General features: G+C 49.1%; 2 protein-coding genes across 2 annotated transcripts; one reads left to right on the top strand and one right to left on the bottom strand.

Annotated features, from left to right (window-relative positions):
- Window positions 1–2,661: 2,661 nt before the first annotated feature.
- LOC117856926 (protein SGT1 homolog) lies at window positions 2,662–9,967 on the top strand. Its single transcript, XM_034739375.2, has 10 exons — window positions 2,662–2,950; window positions 4,322–4,391; window positions 4,502–4,626; window positions 4,910–5,039; window positions 5,223–5,319; window positions 5,393–5,458; window positions 6,657–6,795; window positions 9,175–9,257; window positions 9,351–9,455; window positions 9,573–9,967. The coding sequence occupies exons 1-10, from the start codon at window positions 2,788–2,790 to the stop codon at window positions 9,678–9,680; spliced, it is 1,086 nt and encodes a 361-aa protein (XP_034595266.1). The 5' UTR covers window positions 2,662–2,787; the 3' UTR covers window positions 9,681–9,967.
- Window positions 9,968–10,391: 424 nt separating this feature from the next.
- Window positions 10,392–12,576, bottom strand: LOC117856925 (uncharacterized). The gene is made up of 3 exons (XM_034739374.2): window positions 11,760–12,576; window positions 11,468–11,593; window positions 10,392–11,031 (listed from the first exon to the last, which is right to left on the bottom strand). The coding sequence occupies exons 1-3, from the start codon at window positions 12,263–12,265 to the stop codon at window positions 10,536–10,538; spliced, it is 1,128 nt and encodes a 375-aa protein (XP_034595265.1). The 5' UTR covers window positions 12,266–12,576; the 3' UTR covers window positions 10,392–10,535.
- Between the last annotated feature and the right edge of the window lie 3,620 nt (window positions 12,577–16,196).

Below are 16,196 nucleotides of genomic sequence, written 5' to 3' on the forward strand. Positions count from 1 at the left end.
TTTTTGGAGCTGGATCCGTGCTTCTTGCCAAACATGTGGACAACTCCAATATTTTTCTAGAGTTGGTGGAGTGGAGCTAAAAAATTTGAAGTAGAGTGCTACCAAACACCCCCTTATTTTCTTCCGTCGGAGATAATGAGCGGACGAGAAAAGGCCACGTTCTTGTTCGCTGTTACTGGAAAGCGATGAACGCACGTTTTCTAAGGTTTTCATTTCAAATCCCTACCTATAATAACTGGATAGACAATGACAACGATGCGCATTCACCTTCACAATATACATGGCTAAGAGCAACTTCAAGAGTCTAAAAAAATCTCCTCCAAAACTATCTATTGGAAGCTCTACTAAAAATTTATTCTCCTAAAATCATATCATCTCACAGTGGATCCCTAATAATAAACTCCCCAATACTTCAAAACTGATCACGTTAGCAGGCTAGCAGCTTCCCCCCTCCGGCCGGTCAGGAAGTCGCGGGTGTAGACACCGAGCCCGGCGTGCCGTTGTCCGCCTAGTAGTGCTCCTGGAGCATGGAGACGGAGCCGGCGGGCGGGAGCACGAAGGATGCGTTGTTCATGCTCGCCGCAAAGGACAGGCAGCGTCCTGGTCCCGGTCGTGTTGCACAGCAGCTGCACCGGCTAGCAGTCAGAGATGCCGAGCTCGATAGTGACGAACATGCGGGTGTCCACAGACAACGGCACCGTCGGCGCGCCGAGGAGCACATGCGCCTTCAGGCTGGTGAAGGAGCGAAAGGCCGTGGCGGTGTCGGTGTACGCCGGCATTGGCGGCAGCTACACTGGGAATCGCGGTTCCCGCGGCCGCCTGTGGCCGTGAGCTGCAGGAAATTTTGAGGACGAGCAGTTCATGGGTGATTGGGGAGGACTAGACCCCCGCATATGCGGGGCGACAGGGATATTTTTCGTGTCCGTGCATTTTTACGGGAATGATGGAGGAGCTGTTGGAGGTAATTTTTTTTCCCTAAATAAGGTTTTGGTGTAATTTTAAGGGAGATTTTAGAGTTGCTCTAAGGTTTAAAAAATTGGAGTAATTGAGAGGGGATGATATAGGTGGGCCTGTTCCAACACTCCACGATCATCAAGTTTCCATAGCAAGATGATATTAATGATGAAATGGAAAAAATAGGATGCCAGGTATAAAAAGTAGTGTGGTCCCCTTCTTAAATGAGGTAAGTTTTGTAAATTAATATCCAGATTTGCAAATTATTATCCTGGAACAAGTTTTGTAGACTGCTCTGCATTTTATAAAAAAATAATATACGTCCAAAGTTTAAATGCTATATATATATATATATATATATATATATATATATATATCGTGAAATATGTGCTTGATCGTTCTCTACCTCCTATGCATAATTTCATCCCTAGTGTCATCTTGTGCCCAAAATTGGACTGCTTCTGCCCTTAAATTAAAAGTCTGCACATAGGCCATGCGTGCCTATTTGTGACGTCATATATTAAGATGATACCGTTTGCCCTTGCTTTCTTGGATTCGGTTTTCCTGCTGACCAAAAGATGATACCTCTATATATGCTCGCTCTCAAAAGAATGAGCTATCCAAAATCGGTAGGAACAAGTTCTCGTCCTATTTTTGGTAAGTTTGATACGACAGACTAGTACACTACGTATGGGACACTTATATTTCTAGCAAATATAGGATTGCTTCCACCGGCTTACTTGCATACGTAGTACGTGTTAGAGGATACTTATGACTGTGTAAATATGGTGTGTGCATACGTATGTACAGTTGTGTACATGTGCATCAGACTTGTAATGGTGAAAAAGTAGTTTGTCAAAGAGTCTCGGTGTGCCCCAAGCGCACATGCTCAATGCCAGCGAGGTGTGATGCTCCGCAAAGAAAAAAGATAAGGCCAGCGACGATGCCGTTCCTTATTCCAAACCCTGGTTCCAAGCAACACCATCAGATCTAATCTACCTGGTCACCTAAACCCAAACGCAAAACTGCAACCTAATCAGATCTAGAATAGCAGGACAAGGTCAAATTTAGGGCCTAGTTGCATCTGTTCTTTAGTGGAACCTGCTCATTATGATCCGAGTTCTCTACTCAGCATTGGTGCTCGTATTTTTCTGGATTTATTACAGGATTTAACTGGTACTATTCTTTCACTGGTAGGCGACGTGCCCGTCGACACCGATGCGTTAGTGGTGACTTCATCAATTTCAAGAATTCACCTGCTCAATCTTTCAAAGGAGACTATAGGAGTAGGATTGCGTGCGTGTGTTCGTAGGTGCGTGCATTGTATGTGAGCGTCTGATTTGAAAAAAAAAGAAGCAATGCCAGTTGCCAGCGAGTAATAAGGTATGCCATTGATCCCTCATTAACCACACGATCACGAGCGAAATCAATCAATCATCACTGAGCGACTCGCGAACCTTCCTGGGTCCTGGCTTCCCGATAACAATATCAGACGGCCGACGACTTGACCCACACTAAAATAAAAGAATAAAAAAAGAAAACAAAGGAGAAAAGCAGAAAATGCCCAAAGGAAAAAAAAAAGGGGAGAAAGCCCACAGAGCTTCCCTCGCAATTAACCAAAAGCCCGGCCCGCCCCTCACTCTCCACGCATAGAAGTCTCTAGAACCCCCACGGGCCCTTGAAAAAGCCGCGTCATTAACCCCATCCCTTGCTTGCGCACCCCCTCCCTCCACCTAAGACCTCGATTATTCTACTCGCACACCAAGTCTACGGCTGGTCGTCTCCTCCCTCTCGCCCTCAGCCACGCAGCCGCCGCAGGTCGGAGGGGGCGCCATGGCCGCATCGGATCTGGAGAGCAAGGCCAAGGAGGCCTTCTTTGACGACGACTTCGAGCTGGCCGCCGAGCTCTACACCCAGGCCATCGACGCCGGCCCCGCCACCGCCGACCTCTACGCCGACCGCGCCCAGGCGCACATCAAGCTCGGCAACTACACTGGTAAGGGCGCGCTCTTCCCCTCCCCCGCCTTCCTCCCTCCTCCATCCTGCTGCCCCCGACGGAGGGTTCGATTCGCCTGTTCATGTGGTGTCGTGTGGATGTGGTGCGGCGCGCTCGCGGGTGTCGATGTAGTCGCGATGGGTCGAAATGTCGTAGGGGCGGTTTTAGACGTAGAAGGCTAGTCCGATTCGAGGTCTGTTGTTGCGTCGTGGGCCTGTCTCGTGCGATTCAGGTTAGTTGGGGTTGGGAGGTCAACGTCAGGCTGTGGTGTAGGGCTGAGTGAGCGTCGGTTCGTCGCTGTGGGCTGTGGCGATGAGCATCGTATGATTCAAACTTCAAGGAGCGTCCTAGATGATTGGGATTACTAACTGTCCATGTTAGAGAGTCTGATTAGTCAGAGTTGAGTTTTCTTGGCTGGTGTGTGGACTATAAAAGGATGGAGATTCAGATTGCCTGAAATGGACTGTGCTAATTAGGAAGCTTGTGATGTAGCTTAATGACTAGTTTGCGTTTCGAGGTGTATCCCAAGATCCCTACATGTGGCATTGCTGTGTGCGTTCTGAGGTTACCCCAAGTTCCCTACTTGTCTGAGGTTACCGCAAGTTCCCTACTTGTTTTGTCGCCTTGCAGTGTGTGTTATTGTAATAGGTCTATCCCGAGTTCCCTACTTGTCGCATTGCTGTATACGTTTTTAAGGTATATCCCCCCAAGTTCCCTACTTAACGTGTTGCTGTGTGTGTTGTATGTAACTACGTGTATCCCTAGTTACCTACTTGTCGCGTTGCTAGGCTTGATTGTCGGTTAGTGTTTTGTGGGTTTCAGTTGCAATGGTTGCATACACAAAGAGTAGTGCAATACAATGGGTTGACTTGGGGGGTTTTCAGCAACATGTTGAGAAAGGTTGAGATGACACATACACTGGTTTGGGAGGGCTATGATTGTATTAATCTCTGTAGGTCCTAATTGATGGCATCTGAATCAGTAGGAACCAAAATAATAAACTGCATGGTGATTTACTATCAATTCAATATTTTTTAAATAAGAAATGGCGTGTACAGTTTGGCTTCAATTGTATCTGAGTTAGTATGAACAAAAATAAGAACAAGGTGCTTTTATAGTCATTACAGTATTTTTGTTTGTAATAAGAAATGTTATGTAGGACTTTGGCTTAAGTTACATCTAAATCTGTAGGAACCAAAATAAGAAACTACATGGTGCTTTGCTGTCTTTGCATTATTTTTGTTTGTAATAGGAAACGATGCGCAAAGCTTCGCTTCATTTAGCAGTGTTAGTCATACTAGGCGTCATTGAATTCTATTTGATTTTTAAATAATAAATTTATTGTACTGAATGCATTTATTTGACTTGCAGAGGCTGTGGCAGATGCTAACAAAGCTATTGAACTTGATCCTACCATGCACAAAGCCTACTATCGGAAAGGGTTAGAGGCACTCTTCATTCTTAAATTAAAATTATACATGAAGGAGCACTCACGTAATCGCCTCTCCCACATTTTTTTATCTATGTAACAAGTTAGTTTCCTGTTTACAGTGCCGCATGCATGAAGCTTGAAGAATACCAAACTGCAAAGGCTGCTCTTGAACTGGGTTCTTCCTATGCATCTGGTGACTCAAAGTTTACTCGTATGTTGAAGGAATGTGAGGAGCGCATTGCTGGTGAGCAAACAGAATATCAGAGCTTTTGGTGTATTTGTTGCAGTATGGGCAATACTTTTCATTTGGTGTGGAACATCAGAGCTTTTAGTGTATTTGTTGCAGTATAGGCAATACTTTTCATTTGGTGTGCAGTGTTGTTTGTATGCCATTATCTGTGATTACATGCCCTGTTTGTCTCTTGTCATAGAAAAATTTCAGCAGCCTTGTACGTTAGCTAGAGAATAATTATGTATTAATTTAGTCATCTCATACTATCTGTACTGTTATTCTGTTTTTTGTCCAGAGGAGGCTAACCAGGCACCAGTAAAGAAGGTTGAGGCTCCTGTGGCTGCTACTGTTGAGGACAGGGAGGATGTTGCAAATATGGAGAATACACAGCCAGTGGTGGAACCTCCAAGCAAGCCTAAGTACAGGTAATTCGTGGCAATTCCTTGAACTCTTCACCATTTTCCTATACACATCTGTTTCCAACCATGTTCTAATTTGGGGAGCCATATACGGGGAAAGGAAAATGCTTCTCCTAACTGAAATTCATGTTGAGCGTGAGCTGTGTCAGCTTTGCTAACATTTTTTTCTTAATGCGCAATGTGCTGCAGGCATGACTTCTACAATAGTTCTACAGAGGTGGTGCTGACAATATTTGCTAAGGGTGTTCCTGCTGACTGTGTTGTCGTTGATTTTGGCGAACAGATGGTATGTCCTGCTATCTTACTATTGTAGTTCCGTTGTGACTGCTATTCTTCACTAACCTAGCTTCTCATTTTAGTTAAGTGTATCCATTGAAGTCCCTGGTGAAGAACCCTACCATTTTCAGCCCCGTCTGTTCTCTAAGGTACTCCTTACTATTGGATGTTCTTGCGTGCAATGTAATAGAACGTATTGGTTTTTTCCCGTGTACTTATCTGTTAAGGTAGCTGGTACCGTGCCTTCAAGACAATGGTCGTATACAGCATATAGTGACAGCTGTTCCAGTGACTTTTAAAAACTGTAGGCAAACAAAACTACATCATACATATGAGCATCTCTTTGCCTTTTCCAGTCATTTAAACATGTGCAACGGGGTTTCAAAACGAGATGTTGCCTTGTTTCATTCTTAAATTAGCAGTGTGCTCAGCTGTGGAAGATGGTGTTACAATTTTTCCATGTTACTTGAAATTTGTGTGATTTAACCAAACAGGTTATCTAGTAAGACAATATCATTTCCTCCAAAGATTTAGGTTTTGTTTCTTTCTATGTTTTTCTTTGTTCTGCCCGTTTATATCATTTTTTCATAAAAAAGCATGAATGGCTCGGCTTGAGTCGAAGAGTGGAGGTCGCTCGGTATCTCGAGTCGATCAGTCCCATTCATTCTTGCCCGAAACAAGTGGGCTATTCATTCCGGTGCCACCTTTGTTCAAGTTCGTGCTTCGGCGGCAGGGGACTATAGGCCATGAAAACCCACCCCAGGTATCTCCACCTGTGGATTGAGAGTAAAGTCTAAACCCAAGGATTTCACAAATCAAAGATAAAGGATTCCAGAACAAGTAAACACGATTTTCAACCGTCTCAACAATAGAATTAGATCATCCCCTGATTGTGTTGTTTATTTTCTCGAACAGGTTGTGTTGTTTATAATATACATTGCAATCAGTGCATTAGTTATTTTTCATAATTAACATGGATTCTAAATTTGTGCATTCAAAAATATTGCTCCAACACTTTGTTGACTCGTTTTATCTCTGCTCTTGGCAAATCATTTTGATGTACTGCTAGTATCGGATGTATCAGAATTATCTTTTATGAGTTTGTGGAAACTGAATTCATGTTGCCTTTTTGTTATCTCTTTTCCATTTCCAGTGTCTTCAAAACCAAATAAAACTTGGGAGTCATTTTATTTTGGTCCTGTTGACACAGATAAAAAAATTCATAGTTTTTAATTCCAGTTATGCTCTACAGCATTTATTTGTAGCTGTCTGGTTTAGTTTATGGAATATGAATACCCTTCATATATGTGAATCTGTGCTAATTACTTTTTTATTGTTGGAAACCAGATTATCCCAGAGAAGTGCAAATATCTAGTCTTATCCACCAAGGTTGAAATACGCCTTGCCAAAGCTGAGCAGGTGACTTGGACGACCCTGGACTATAGTGGTAGACCAAAGGCCCTTCCCCAGAAGATAAGCACACCAGGTGATTCCTTTTGAAACTATTACAACTGATCGCATCCATGTCACTATGGTTGCGAAAATATGAATTGATGATGTTTCCCCAACGCATAAATAATTTTGGCGAGCTTCCATCCTGTTTGAAGCTCAAAGCTTAGTCGGACACCTTGTCGGTGCTGGCTTGAGATGCGGGTTCCCCATGTGGAAAATAGATAAGATTGAAAGACAGTAAAAAATTCTCTAATTTCATGGATAACCTCTTGGATTTATGGATGTGGTTATATGAATATTCGAGTCTTTCTGCCTAGCTATCATGAATTCATGACCCTTCTTTGCTCTCTGCAGCCTCTGCTCCATCTCCTTCCCCCCTGCTATTAGATTACTGTGAATCCAGCCCCCTGAAACTAATTTCGTGCCACAACTTTCCTAAGAGTGGATATCAGATTGGCTGACTAGTTAGATCAACGGAATGAAATGGATTTTATCATCATTAAAAGGGAATTTGGTATTATTGCATTCATAATATTCTTGTTACTGCATATTAAAAAAAACGAGTAAATTCCTTCTATGCCATCCAAACTTATACCCATCCCTTCTATGCCATTGAGAATATAGTGATCCCTTCTATGCCATCCATTTTAATTTTCCATCCCCTATGTGCCATTGCTGTTTGTGTCCGTTCAATCCCACCGTTACATGACCATTTGAAGTGCCAATCCGTCTCTGCCGCTGCAAACCGCACCTGCCCATCAAAATCTCATTGCATGTGACCAATCGGAACAAACAATCAAACCAAAATCAAGTTAGCTTGAAAGCTTCTCAATTTCACATCGGCCGAAAAGGCAGTGTCCATAAGATGAGATGATTTTTTTTTCCCAACGGCTTCGATTAGCAATATGCGAACTAGATTTGGACGACGACGTGCTTGATTTCTAAAGGTTAGGTTTGGACGCGCTTCCTTGGAATCTGCCTGCTGTGCTCGTTTTTGTATTCCGCCATCAAAGGGCGCCACGCTCTAGATGTACGTGGCTGTCGGCATCGGCGCCTGGGTTGGAGGACGTTGGGTAGCGTGTGCCAGGCTAATCGGGTGACTGGCGTCGAGATGCTGCGCGCGGAGCCGGCGGCTGTGATCTCCGGGGGAGGCCGGTCAGCTGGAGCGAGATGCAGGGGCCCGGGGACGTCGTGACCCCGGCAGCGCCGTCGCCGCTGTCCGTGTCTCGCAGCACCACCAGCGGCCGGCTGTGCCCGCACGCTTGGTTTGGCTTCTGCCATAGTGACTCGATTTGCTTGTCCTTCGGTGGCGCTGGCCTAGGGGGGACGGCTTGCTGCTGCAGCTGTTGGTGTGGCCCGGCCAGTGACTTGCTAAGCGTGATGGCGCAGGATTGAGGCAGGGAGGTGGCTGGTGGCGCGCCGTTGTTGCATTGCGGCAGCAGAAGAGTCGGGGCACGGGGTGCCACGGCCATGGCAGCTCGGCCCAGCCTGGAAGTGGCGGCGCGTGCGGGGCTGTGGCTGTATGCGGCGCACGAGAGAGGGAGGGAAAGGCGCGGCTCGTGCCTCGGTCGGAGGTGGCCACGGTGAGGCATAGGGAGGAGTGCAGATCCACGTGTGAGAGGAGGGAGAGGAATCACATGTTTTAACGGAGTAACGAAGGAATGTTAGTAAAAATTGACGGCAATGGCACGTAGGGGATGAAAAATTAAAATCAATGGCACTTAAGGGATTGCTATATTTTCAATGGCACAGAAGGGACGACTAAGTTTGGATGGTATAGAGGGAATTTTCTCTAAAAAAACATCCAGTGGTGTGTATTGTAGACTCTGTTAATATTCTCTGCCCTAATTAAACTATTGAGCTATGATTTTGAGGTGAAGAAAAAGAAATGGCATATGAGTTCGTGCTTATAAAAGCAATGAAATTATATTAGCATCACTGATACTGATACTGTCAACCAGCATAATATTGCCTGACCTAACTCAACTATTGAGCTATGATTTGAGGCTAAAAGAAATGGCATAGGAGTTGATGCCTATGAAAGCATTGAAATTGTATTAGCATAACTGATAATACTGTCAACCAGCTGTATTTTGCTGTAGTTAGATAGTGAATGGAATTTGTTCATTGTGTTGCCCTCATTTTTATTTGATTAGTAAGAATTTAGTTGTTGAATAACCTTTGAGGTTGCCAAGTTGTTAGAATTGTAACTCACTACTTTTATAGTATTGCTTTGCTTCATGGTTCGCTTAAGCTTTGAGCAATCATGAACTGTGTAGTGTGTACATGATTGACAGTTTGAGAAAAACAGCCGTCTGTAGATGATATGGTACATTAACAATCTGGATTCTTGTTTGATTGAGTTGTCTGGTGTTTGTTACTGAGGCATCCTAGTTGTATATATGTTGTGCAGCTGAAACAGCACCAAGACCTTCCTACCCATCTTCGAAGTCGAAAAAAGACTGGGATAAACTGGAAGCTGAAGTAAAAAAGGAGGTTCGATCTGAATGCCCATTTATGCATCAATTTTTGTTGCTATCATGTAAGTTTCTAAAATATGACACTGGTTGCATGATTTGTGTCTATCAGGAGAAGGATGAAAAGCTTGATGGTGATGCTGCATTGAACAAATTCTTCCGTGACATCTACAAGGATGCTGATGAAGATATGCGGAGGGCCATGATGAAGTCATTTGTATGTGATCTTCAGCCTCCTTAACACTGCATTTGGAACTAGCTATTTTAGGTTCACATAACTGATAGAACACTGTATGGTACTTACACGCACCCTTTCTGGGACTGTATTGTGCAGGTTGAATCGAATGGCACGGTTCTCTCAACAAACTGGAAAGATGTTGGATCAAAGAAGGTGGAAGGCAGCCCTCCTGATGGAATGGAGCTCAAGAAATGGGAGTACTAGAGTTGGGACCACCACCCATCTTGTAAATCCGGGTCCTCGAGTCATCATGACCTAGCTGCAGACTTGCTCATCACCAGTTCACTCAGTTGGATTTTCTGCCATGCGCTTGGTCAAGTTTCTGCATTTGTAAGCTGTCTGTTTGACGCTCTAGCTTGTCTGAGTACTACCTGTCGTAGTTATGCTGGACACATAGGGTATGCTGTCTCTGTGGTATCGTGTGCGAATCACATTTGTGGTAACTGATACTGCAAACTATCATCTGTGAAATGCTATCTTTTTTGGTCTGAGATTTTGCGTTCTTGTTAAATGCACTCGCACGCGTTGATTTCTTGTTCGATTTATTGCATCATGCAAGTATTGTTATGTGATTATACGAGGCTTTGTTTGAGAAGGGTTCTGCAAACCAGCAATGAGAATTGATCATTTGCAGGATTCAGCGTGCTAATTGGCTATAGCAGGTGCTCGCATGGTTTGCTGAGAATAGTAGCCAATTCTTTCACTACGGAACACTGGAGATTTGGAGCTCTGAGCGTCGCACGTTTTTGTGGGGACGGGGCATTCATGTGTTGGCGCTTTGCTGGGTTTCAAATTTCAAGTCTTTGCCAAGCCAGGTGCACGTGCTTGCACGGTCAGGACTCAGGTGGCACCTGAATTACAGGAGTGCAAAAATCAATGCGCACCGACCTCTCGGATATTGCGCGAGTACGCAGATACACACGAAAAAAATCAGCTTTTGATTTTGGGATCCTGTCTGTCAGAAACGCACACAACAGACGCCTATACATTGCATCTCTTGGGGTCAGGATCTCTGCGCAATAGATTGTTCTGATCTGACGCTACAGCGCTCAACTCCAGCTAGAGCGAGAGCCGACGTCCCAGCACGCCATCCTCCTCGTCCACGACGTGTTCAAAATCGAAGTCGTCGTCCGCGGGCGCCAAGAGCTCGTCCAGGTCCATCCCCGCGGGCCACAGCTCGTTCTCGTCGTCGGCGGCCGCGATCTCCTCGGCGCCAAACTCCAAGGCCATCGCCGTCGACTTGTCGTTGCCGTCGACGACGTCGCACCTCGCCGCGTCCTCTGCGTCGGCGGTGCTGCCGTCCCTGCCGACAGAAGAAGGGCCCTGCTGCTCGTGGCTCCTGGGCGACGACGTCGCGGTGTCCTCGGCGGCCGCCGCGGTGCCGGCCGACGACGACTTGTGGCGCGTGGTGCCCGCGAGCGCGTTGAGCTGAGTGGGCACGGGGTGGCAGTGGTCCGCCATGTACGTGACGATGAGCACACCGGGCTTGGCCGGGCTGCGCTCCACCAGCTTCCGCGCCATGCACCCCTTCATGCTGCTGCACTTGTAGTACCCCCTGCAGCCACAGCAGATTCCCATCGCAACACAGCATGCGACAGCGTTAGTTCGTGTTCGTTGAACAGCCTGCAGGTCAGCGGCTGCAAGGTCAACTGCAACTGCAAGCACGCCGTTCTGCCATGTACTGCAATGGAAATGTCTTGTACTACACATGTATACGTGACGTACAGTGCGACCGACCTAGTAAGCTCCATGCCCAATTGGCATGGCGTAAATTGACTTGTTAACACTAGGGCTTCTATGTCAAGCCTCCGTGGTGGCATTTTCGGCTTCAGAAATTAAAAATATGGTCAATGGTGTTGGGATCCTACCAAGTTGAGTGCTCTGCAGTCAACGATGATAAGGCTGTCTACGGGGTAGCCAGCTCCCGGCGAGAGCAGGCAGTGAGTGCACCGCGTGGAAAAAGCAGGGAAGGCGAGGTCAAAGGCAGTTACCGCGGATAAGGCGATCCCTTGATGGGCTTTTGGCCATACTTGCGCCACGCCCACGGGTCCGACGACGACGTGCCGCCGTCGGCCACCGGCATCTCCCGCACCACCTTCTTCAGCTGGCTCTTCTTGCTGCCAAAAGAAAGCAATAAGCCACGGTTCATTCTTCTCCACAGGAATCATGAGCACAGATGAAATTTAATTTCGAAGGGAATCTTGCGCTTAAAATCTCTGTCGGCATCTATGCGCCGCAGGGTGCTAAAACGATGGGAGCGCACAGGCTTTGGTGGTAGGGTACCTCCTTTTCGGCCGCGGCGTGCGCGCGCCGGCCTTCCGGCCAGGCGGCACCGCCCTCTGCTGCTGCATCCCGGACGTCGAGGCCGCCGCCGCGGGGAAAGAGATCATCACCTCGCGCTCGCGCCCGTCGTCCCCCGCGCGCGCGCCCCGCGGCGACGGCGTGACCGGCAGCAGGAACGGCTTGTGGTCCAGGTCCAGGTACTCCAGGTCGTACAGCAGCGCCGCGCCCTTGGCCGCCACCGCCGGCGGCGCCCGCTCGTGTCCCTGCACCGCCGCCGCCACCGGCGCAGCACGCGCCGGCACCTCTCCTCCCCGCGCCGCCGCAGGCGTGGTCGGCTCTGCCGGCGCTGCCTCCGCTTCCGCTTCCGCTCTCGGCGCCGCGGCGGCGCGAGGACGGCCGCGCCCCGCCGGCGGGTCCGGGTGGGCGACGCTGCCGCAGCTCCTGACGACGGCCTGCAGGTCCCAGTCGTTGAAGTGCTCCGCCATGAGCAGCAGCACGCCGCGCATGAACGGCGACCTACTACCGGCGCCTTTTGAGCCTTTGACGAGCCGGGGGGACGCGTGCGGCGTGGTGTCTGGGGAGAGAGAGGAGGCGAGGGGGGGATGGGGGTTGACTTTTGGCAGTAGCCGTCGAGCAGGCCCCCGGGCCCCCGCGCCCGCATATATACGCGTACGTGTATTTGGACGCGCAGGCCGGGAGGATACAACGCGGGCGGCACGGGCTCTCTATAGCTCTCTACCCTACCCGCCGGCCCGATCGCGGCGAGGCGAAGTCAACCCGCCGCGCGAGTGGTGGGCACGGCGGCGGCAGCGGGCGGGGATAGAAGATTGCGCCCGGATTTGCACACCCCTAGGCTCGCGCGCTTTTTTTAAGGCGTTTGGACGTATGGACTAATTCTCAAGTTCGCATCACATCATATATTTGATACCAATTAGAAAACTAAACGTGAACTAATTATAAAACTAATTGCATAAGCCGTGATTAATTTGCGAGATAAATCTATTAATCCTAATTAATTCATGATTAGCATATATTTACTGTAGCATCACATGGACTAATTAGGTTTAATAGATTCGTCTCGCGAATTAGCCTTCATTTATGCAATTAGTTTTATAATTAATCTATATTTAATACTCCTAATTAGTATCTAAACATTTGATTTGATATGATAGTGACTAAATTTTAGTCCATGTCTCCCAACACGTTGGTATACGGCAAGTCTCTGGAAGTGGATGCTGCCGCTGCTCCAGTGCTGCTGTGTACACTTGTCAAAAGGGGCTGGGAGGGGGGGCCGTTGGTTGTTGACGTCGTCGTCTTCCTTTCGTGTTGTTCTTTTTGACTTTGATCCAAATGTCAAAAGGGAGAGGAGAGAGAGGGAGGGAGGGGAGATGGAGCTCGAATCTTCGAGCTCTCGCACACGCTCGCGTCATAAAGAAGGCAGGTGTGGGAATAAAATGCAAACTACAATATGATTTTTGTTTACAGTTGAACCCTCTTTTATCTTTTATATTTCGGTCCCCATTATTGGTCGCGCTTGACTCTGCTAGGCTAGCTACTATAATCCTTCAGGCGTCAGTTATTCTAGTTCTGATCTGACCCTGCGCAAATGTCAAAGGGCAGAGACAGACAGTGCTGTGACTTGCGAGAGGGATCTGTACTGCCCGCTACGTGATCTCGTAGTTTATCTCGTGGGGCCAGGCAGGCGGGCGCCCGGGCCAATCGCGGCGGCGGTGAGTGGCAAAGTGACGGGGGAGTGCGGCGCTTTTGGCCGCGAAAACGACGGGAGCGAGGGAGAGAGAGAGAGGATCGGAGGACAGGACGTGCGCACACGGTGACCGTGCTCGCTCGCGCCCCGGCCCGGGCCGCTAGATCTCGCTGCGTTGCTGCCATGCGCGTCCGTCCGGTGCGCGCGGGGCGCCGGGGCCGGAACGGAACCGCGGCCTGGAGTCCAGGACCCGGTAGACGCTACCATCATTTGTGCCGGCCCCGACGATCTCCCCGGTTTTCTCCAACAATCCACCGGCAGGTTCCGCGCCGACGCGCGAGTTCTAATCAGCGCTCCATCGCGACACCGGCAGCGAGGAGGATGTTCTCCGGCGGCGAAGGCTGGCGGGCCTTGTCCTCGTGCGCGAGCCACGCACGCAAGTGGGAGCGCGAGTGCGACGGGTCTGGATAAGTTTGGTGTGCTGAATACTCTGCTGCTACTACTACTAGGCAGCCAGCCAGTGCTGCTGGCGGATGGATGGCCACCACTTCCCGTTTGTTAGGTCTCTGGGCGTGCTCAACCGATGATGGAATGGATGGTTGACACGTGATTGCTTTTTTTAAGTAACGTTGCTATCGGCTACCTGACTGATTGAAGCAGCTGGCACGTCCGGGTCCAACTGCACTTTTCAAATGGCGAGCCAGCTTGTGGTGGTGCGATTTAGTAGTAAGAGGATTAGACGATTGAGATGGAAACCATACGAGGGAGGAAGCGAGAGGTACTACTACGTAGGTGCCAGTCCGATTTATACTTCGGATGAGAGAACTCCCTGTAACTGTTTCTTTTTACATTTCTTGCAATGGTGTCTTCCAATTCCAAGGATGAAACAAGGATCGAATGGTATGCTCAGTCTGTCAGTCACTCAGTGGACGGCTACTGGTGCAACTGGATGCAATGGATGGGCCTGCTATCAATTCAGAAACTGTTTTCGGGGAAATTAATTCAGATACTTGACCATTTAATCGGTGCCCATACTGATGGAGCCCGTGATTTGGAAATGTTCATGCGAAGAACATATTTGTGTCCCTGTCCGTCCTCTGAATTTCAAAGATCAACTTAACTGCATGCCTGTTCAATTCTTGAAAAACAAAGGGGAAAGCTAAAAGGCACTCGGGTGTTTCAGAGTCTGCTGACACCCGATTTTTTTTTTGTCCACGTTTGCTACTCCGGCCATCTCTTCTGACTCTGAGGTCTCGTCTTCCCCGACGACGGTGAGTTAGGGTTCAGGTTTTGGGTTTTGGGTTTTGGGTTTTGGGATTTTGGGTTGGGATTTTACTGGAGTGGTGCGGTCCTAGAGGGAAGGCCACTGGCGGCAGGCCGGACAGGCGAAGGTGGCGGGCGCGGGGGTGGCGAGGCAAGGCGGCGACGGCGTCGCTGGCCCGGGCAGTGGAAGATGGCGGTTGGGCAGTGCTGGGGCCGGGGCCGGGGCGTCACGTCTCGTCATGTTTGCGCGTCCATGCAGAAACGGTCAGCGGTGGCGGATTCGGCGGCAGCCGCCGCCGAAGATGAGGTAAGTAGGCGGCCGCGGGGGCGCCGGCGCCGGTTGTGTAGCGTGAAAACGGACTGGTTAGTGTGGCGGGGGTGGCGGGGGCGGACTCGGCGGCGTCCTCGCCGCCGGGGACGGTCGAAGGCGGGCGGAGGCGGGGGAGTAGCAAAACGCGTCTGTGTGAGGAAGGAGAACAGTGCCGGGAGCTGAAGGAAGAAGAAAGGACGAGAGCCACAGGATTACGATCAGATGGCTGAAAAATTCAGTGCTGGCAATTCCTAAAACACTCGGGTGATATACAGACAGCCCCACAAAACCCTCAAGGCACGCGTTTTGTCGTCACGCGCACACCGCAAAGCGTAAACCGCTTTCCTGACGGTAAACATCGGATCGCGATGTAGAACAAGTGAACAACGAGAGGAATATGTCCCCCTACCAGCTTGACTCGCTTTACGATCACTGCTCAGAGTGGGGTTTGCATCGATGTGCCCCTCCGCCTCTCCCTGTCCGGAGCGTCGTCTCTGCGCCGTGAAAAAAGAAGGGTCCCCGGCTTTGCAAGTTGCCGAGCGAGATGCGGCCCTTGCACGATCGAACGAGCTCGCCGCTGATCCGCAGCCCTGCCGCCGATGACCGCTGAGCCAGAATTCCGGGAGACAGCCAGACAGGCGCCTGATCGAGCTCGCCAAGGGGCCTCTCGGCGAGCCGTTAGTTTGCTTTGCTGCTCGCGGCGGCGAGGTTGCATCGTCATTAGTCGCTCGCGAGTTGCGGAGCGGTGGCAGCGGAATCGTATGCCCGTGCGTGGCGTGCATCACTGCATGATCCCGTCAACCTGCAGTACCCCTGCCGCGCCTTTGCAGGGAATCCTCCGCCGCACGTCATCGTCATCACCTACTAGGCAACCCAAAAAAAAAAGGTTTTGAATTAAACTGAAAGTGCGAAGTAAATTTGTGAAATGGGAATATAGCTGATGTATGCGCTCGTACGGCGAGAAAAGGGATAAAGCCGAGTCCACTCCACGGTGCTCTTTTTCTTTCTCGTAGCAGCGGCTAGACAGGTAACACGACGCTTTTGTATAGAAGATGTATCAATTGTTCGGTAACGACGGAATCGATGGTGCTAGTGCTCGTGGTTTTTTTATCTGTACAGCTTAGTCAACTGGAATGCTGAATAAGCAGCTGAGGGATTC

Source organism: Setaria viridis, chromosome 5, assembly GCF_005286985.2.
Source record: "Setaria viridis chromosome 5, Setaria_viridis_v4.0, whole genome shotgun sequence".
Taxonomy (NCBI): domain Eukaryota; kingdom Viridiplantae; phylum Streptophyta; class Magnoliopsida; order Poales; family Poaceae; genus Setaria; species Setaria viridis.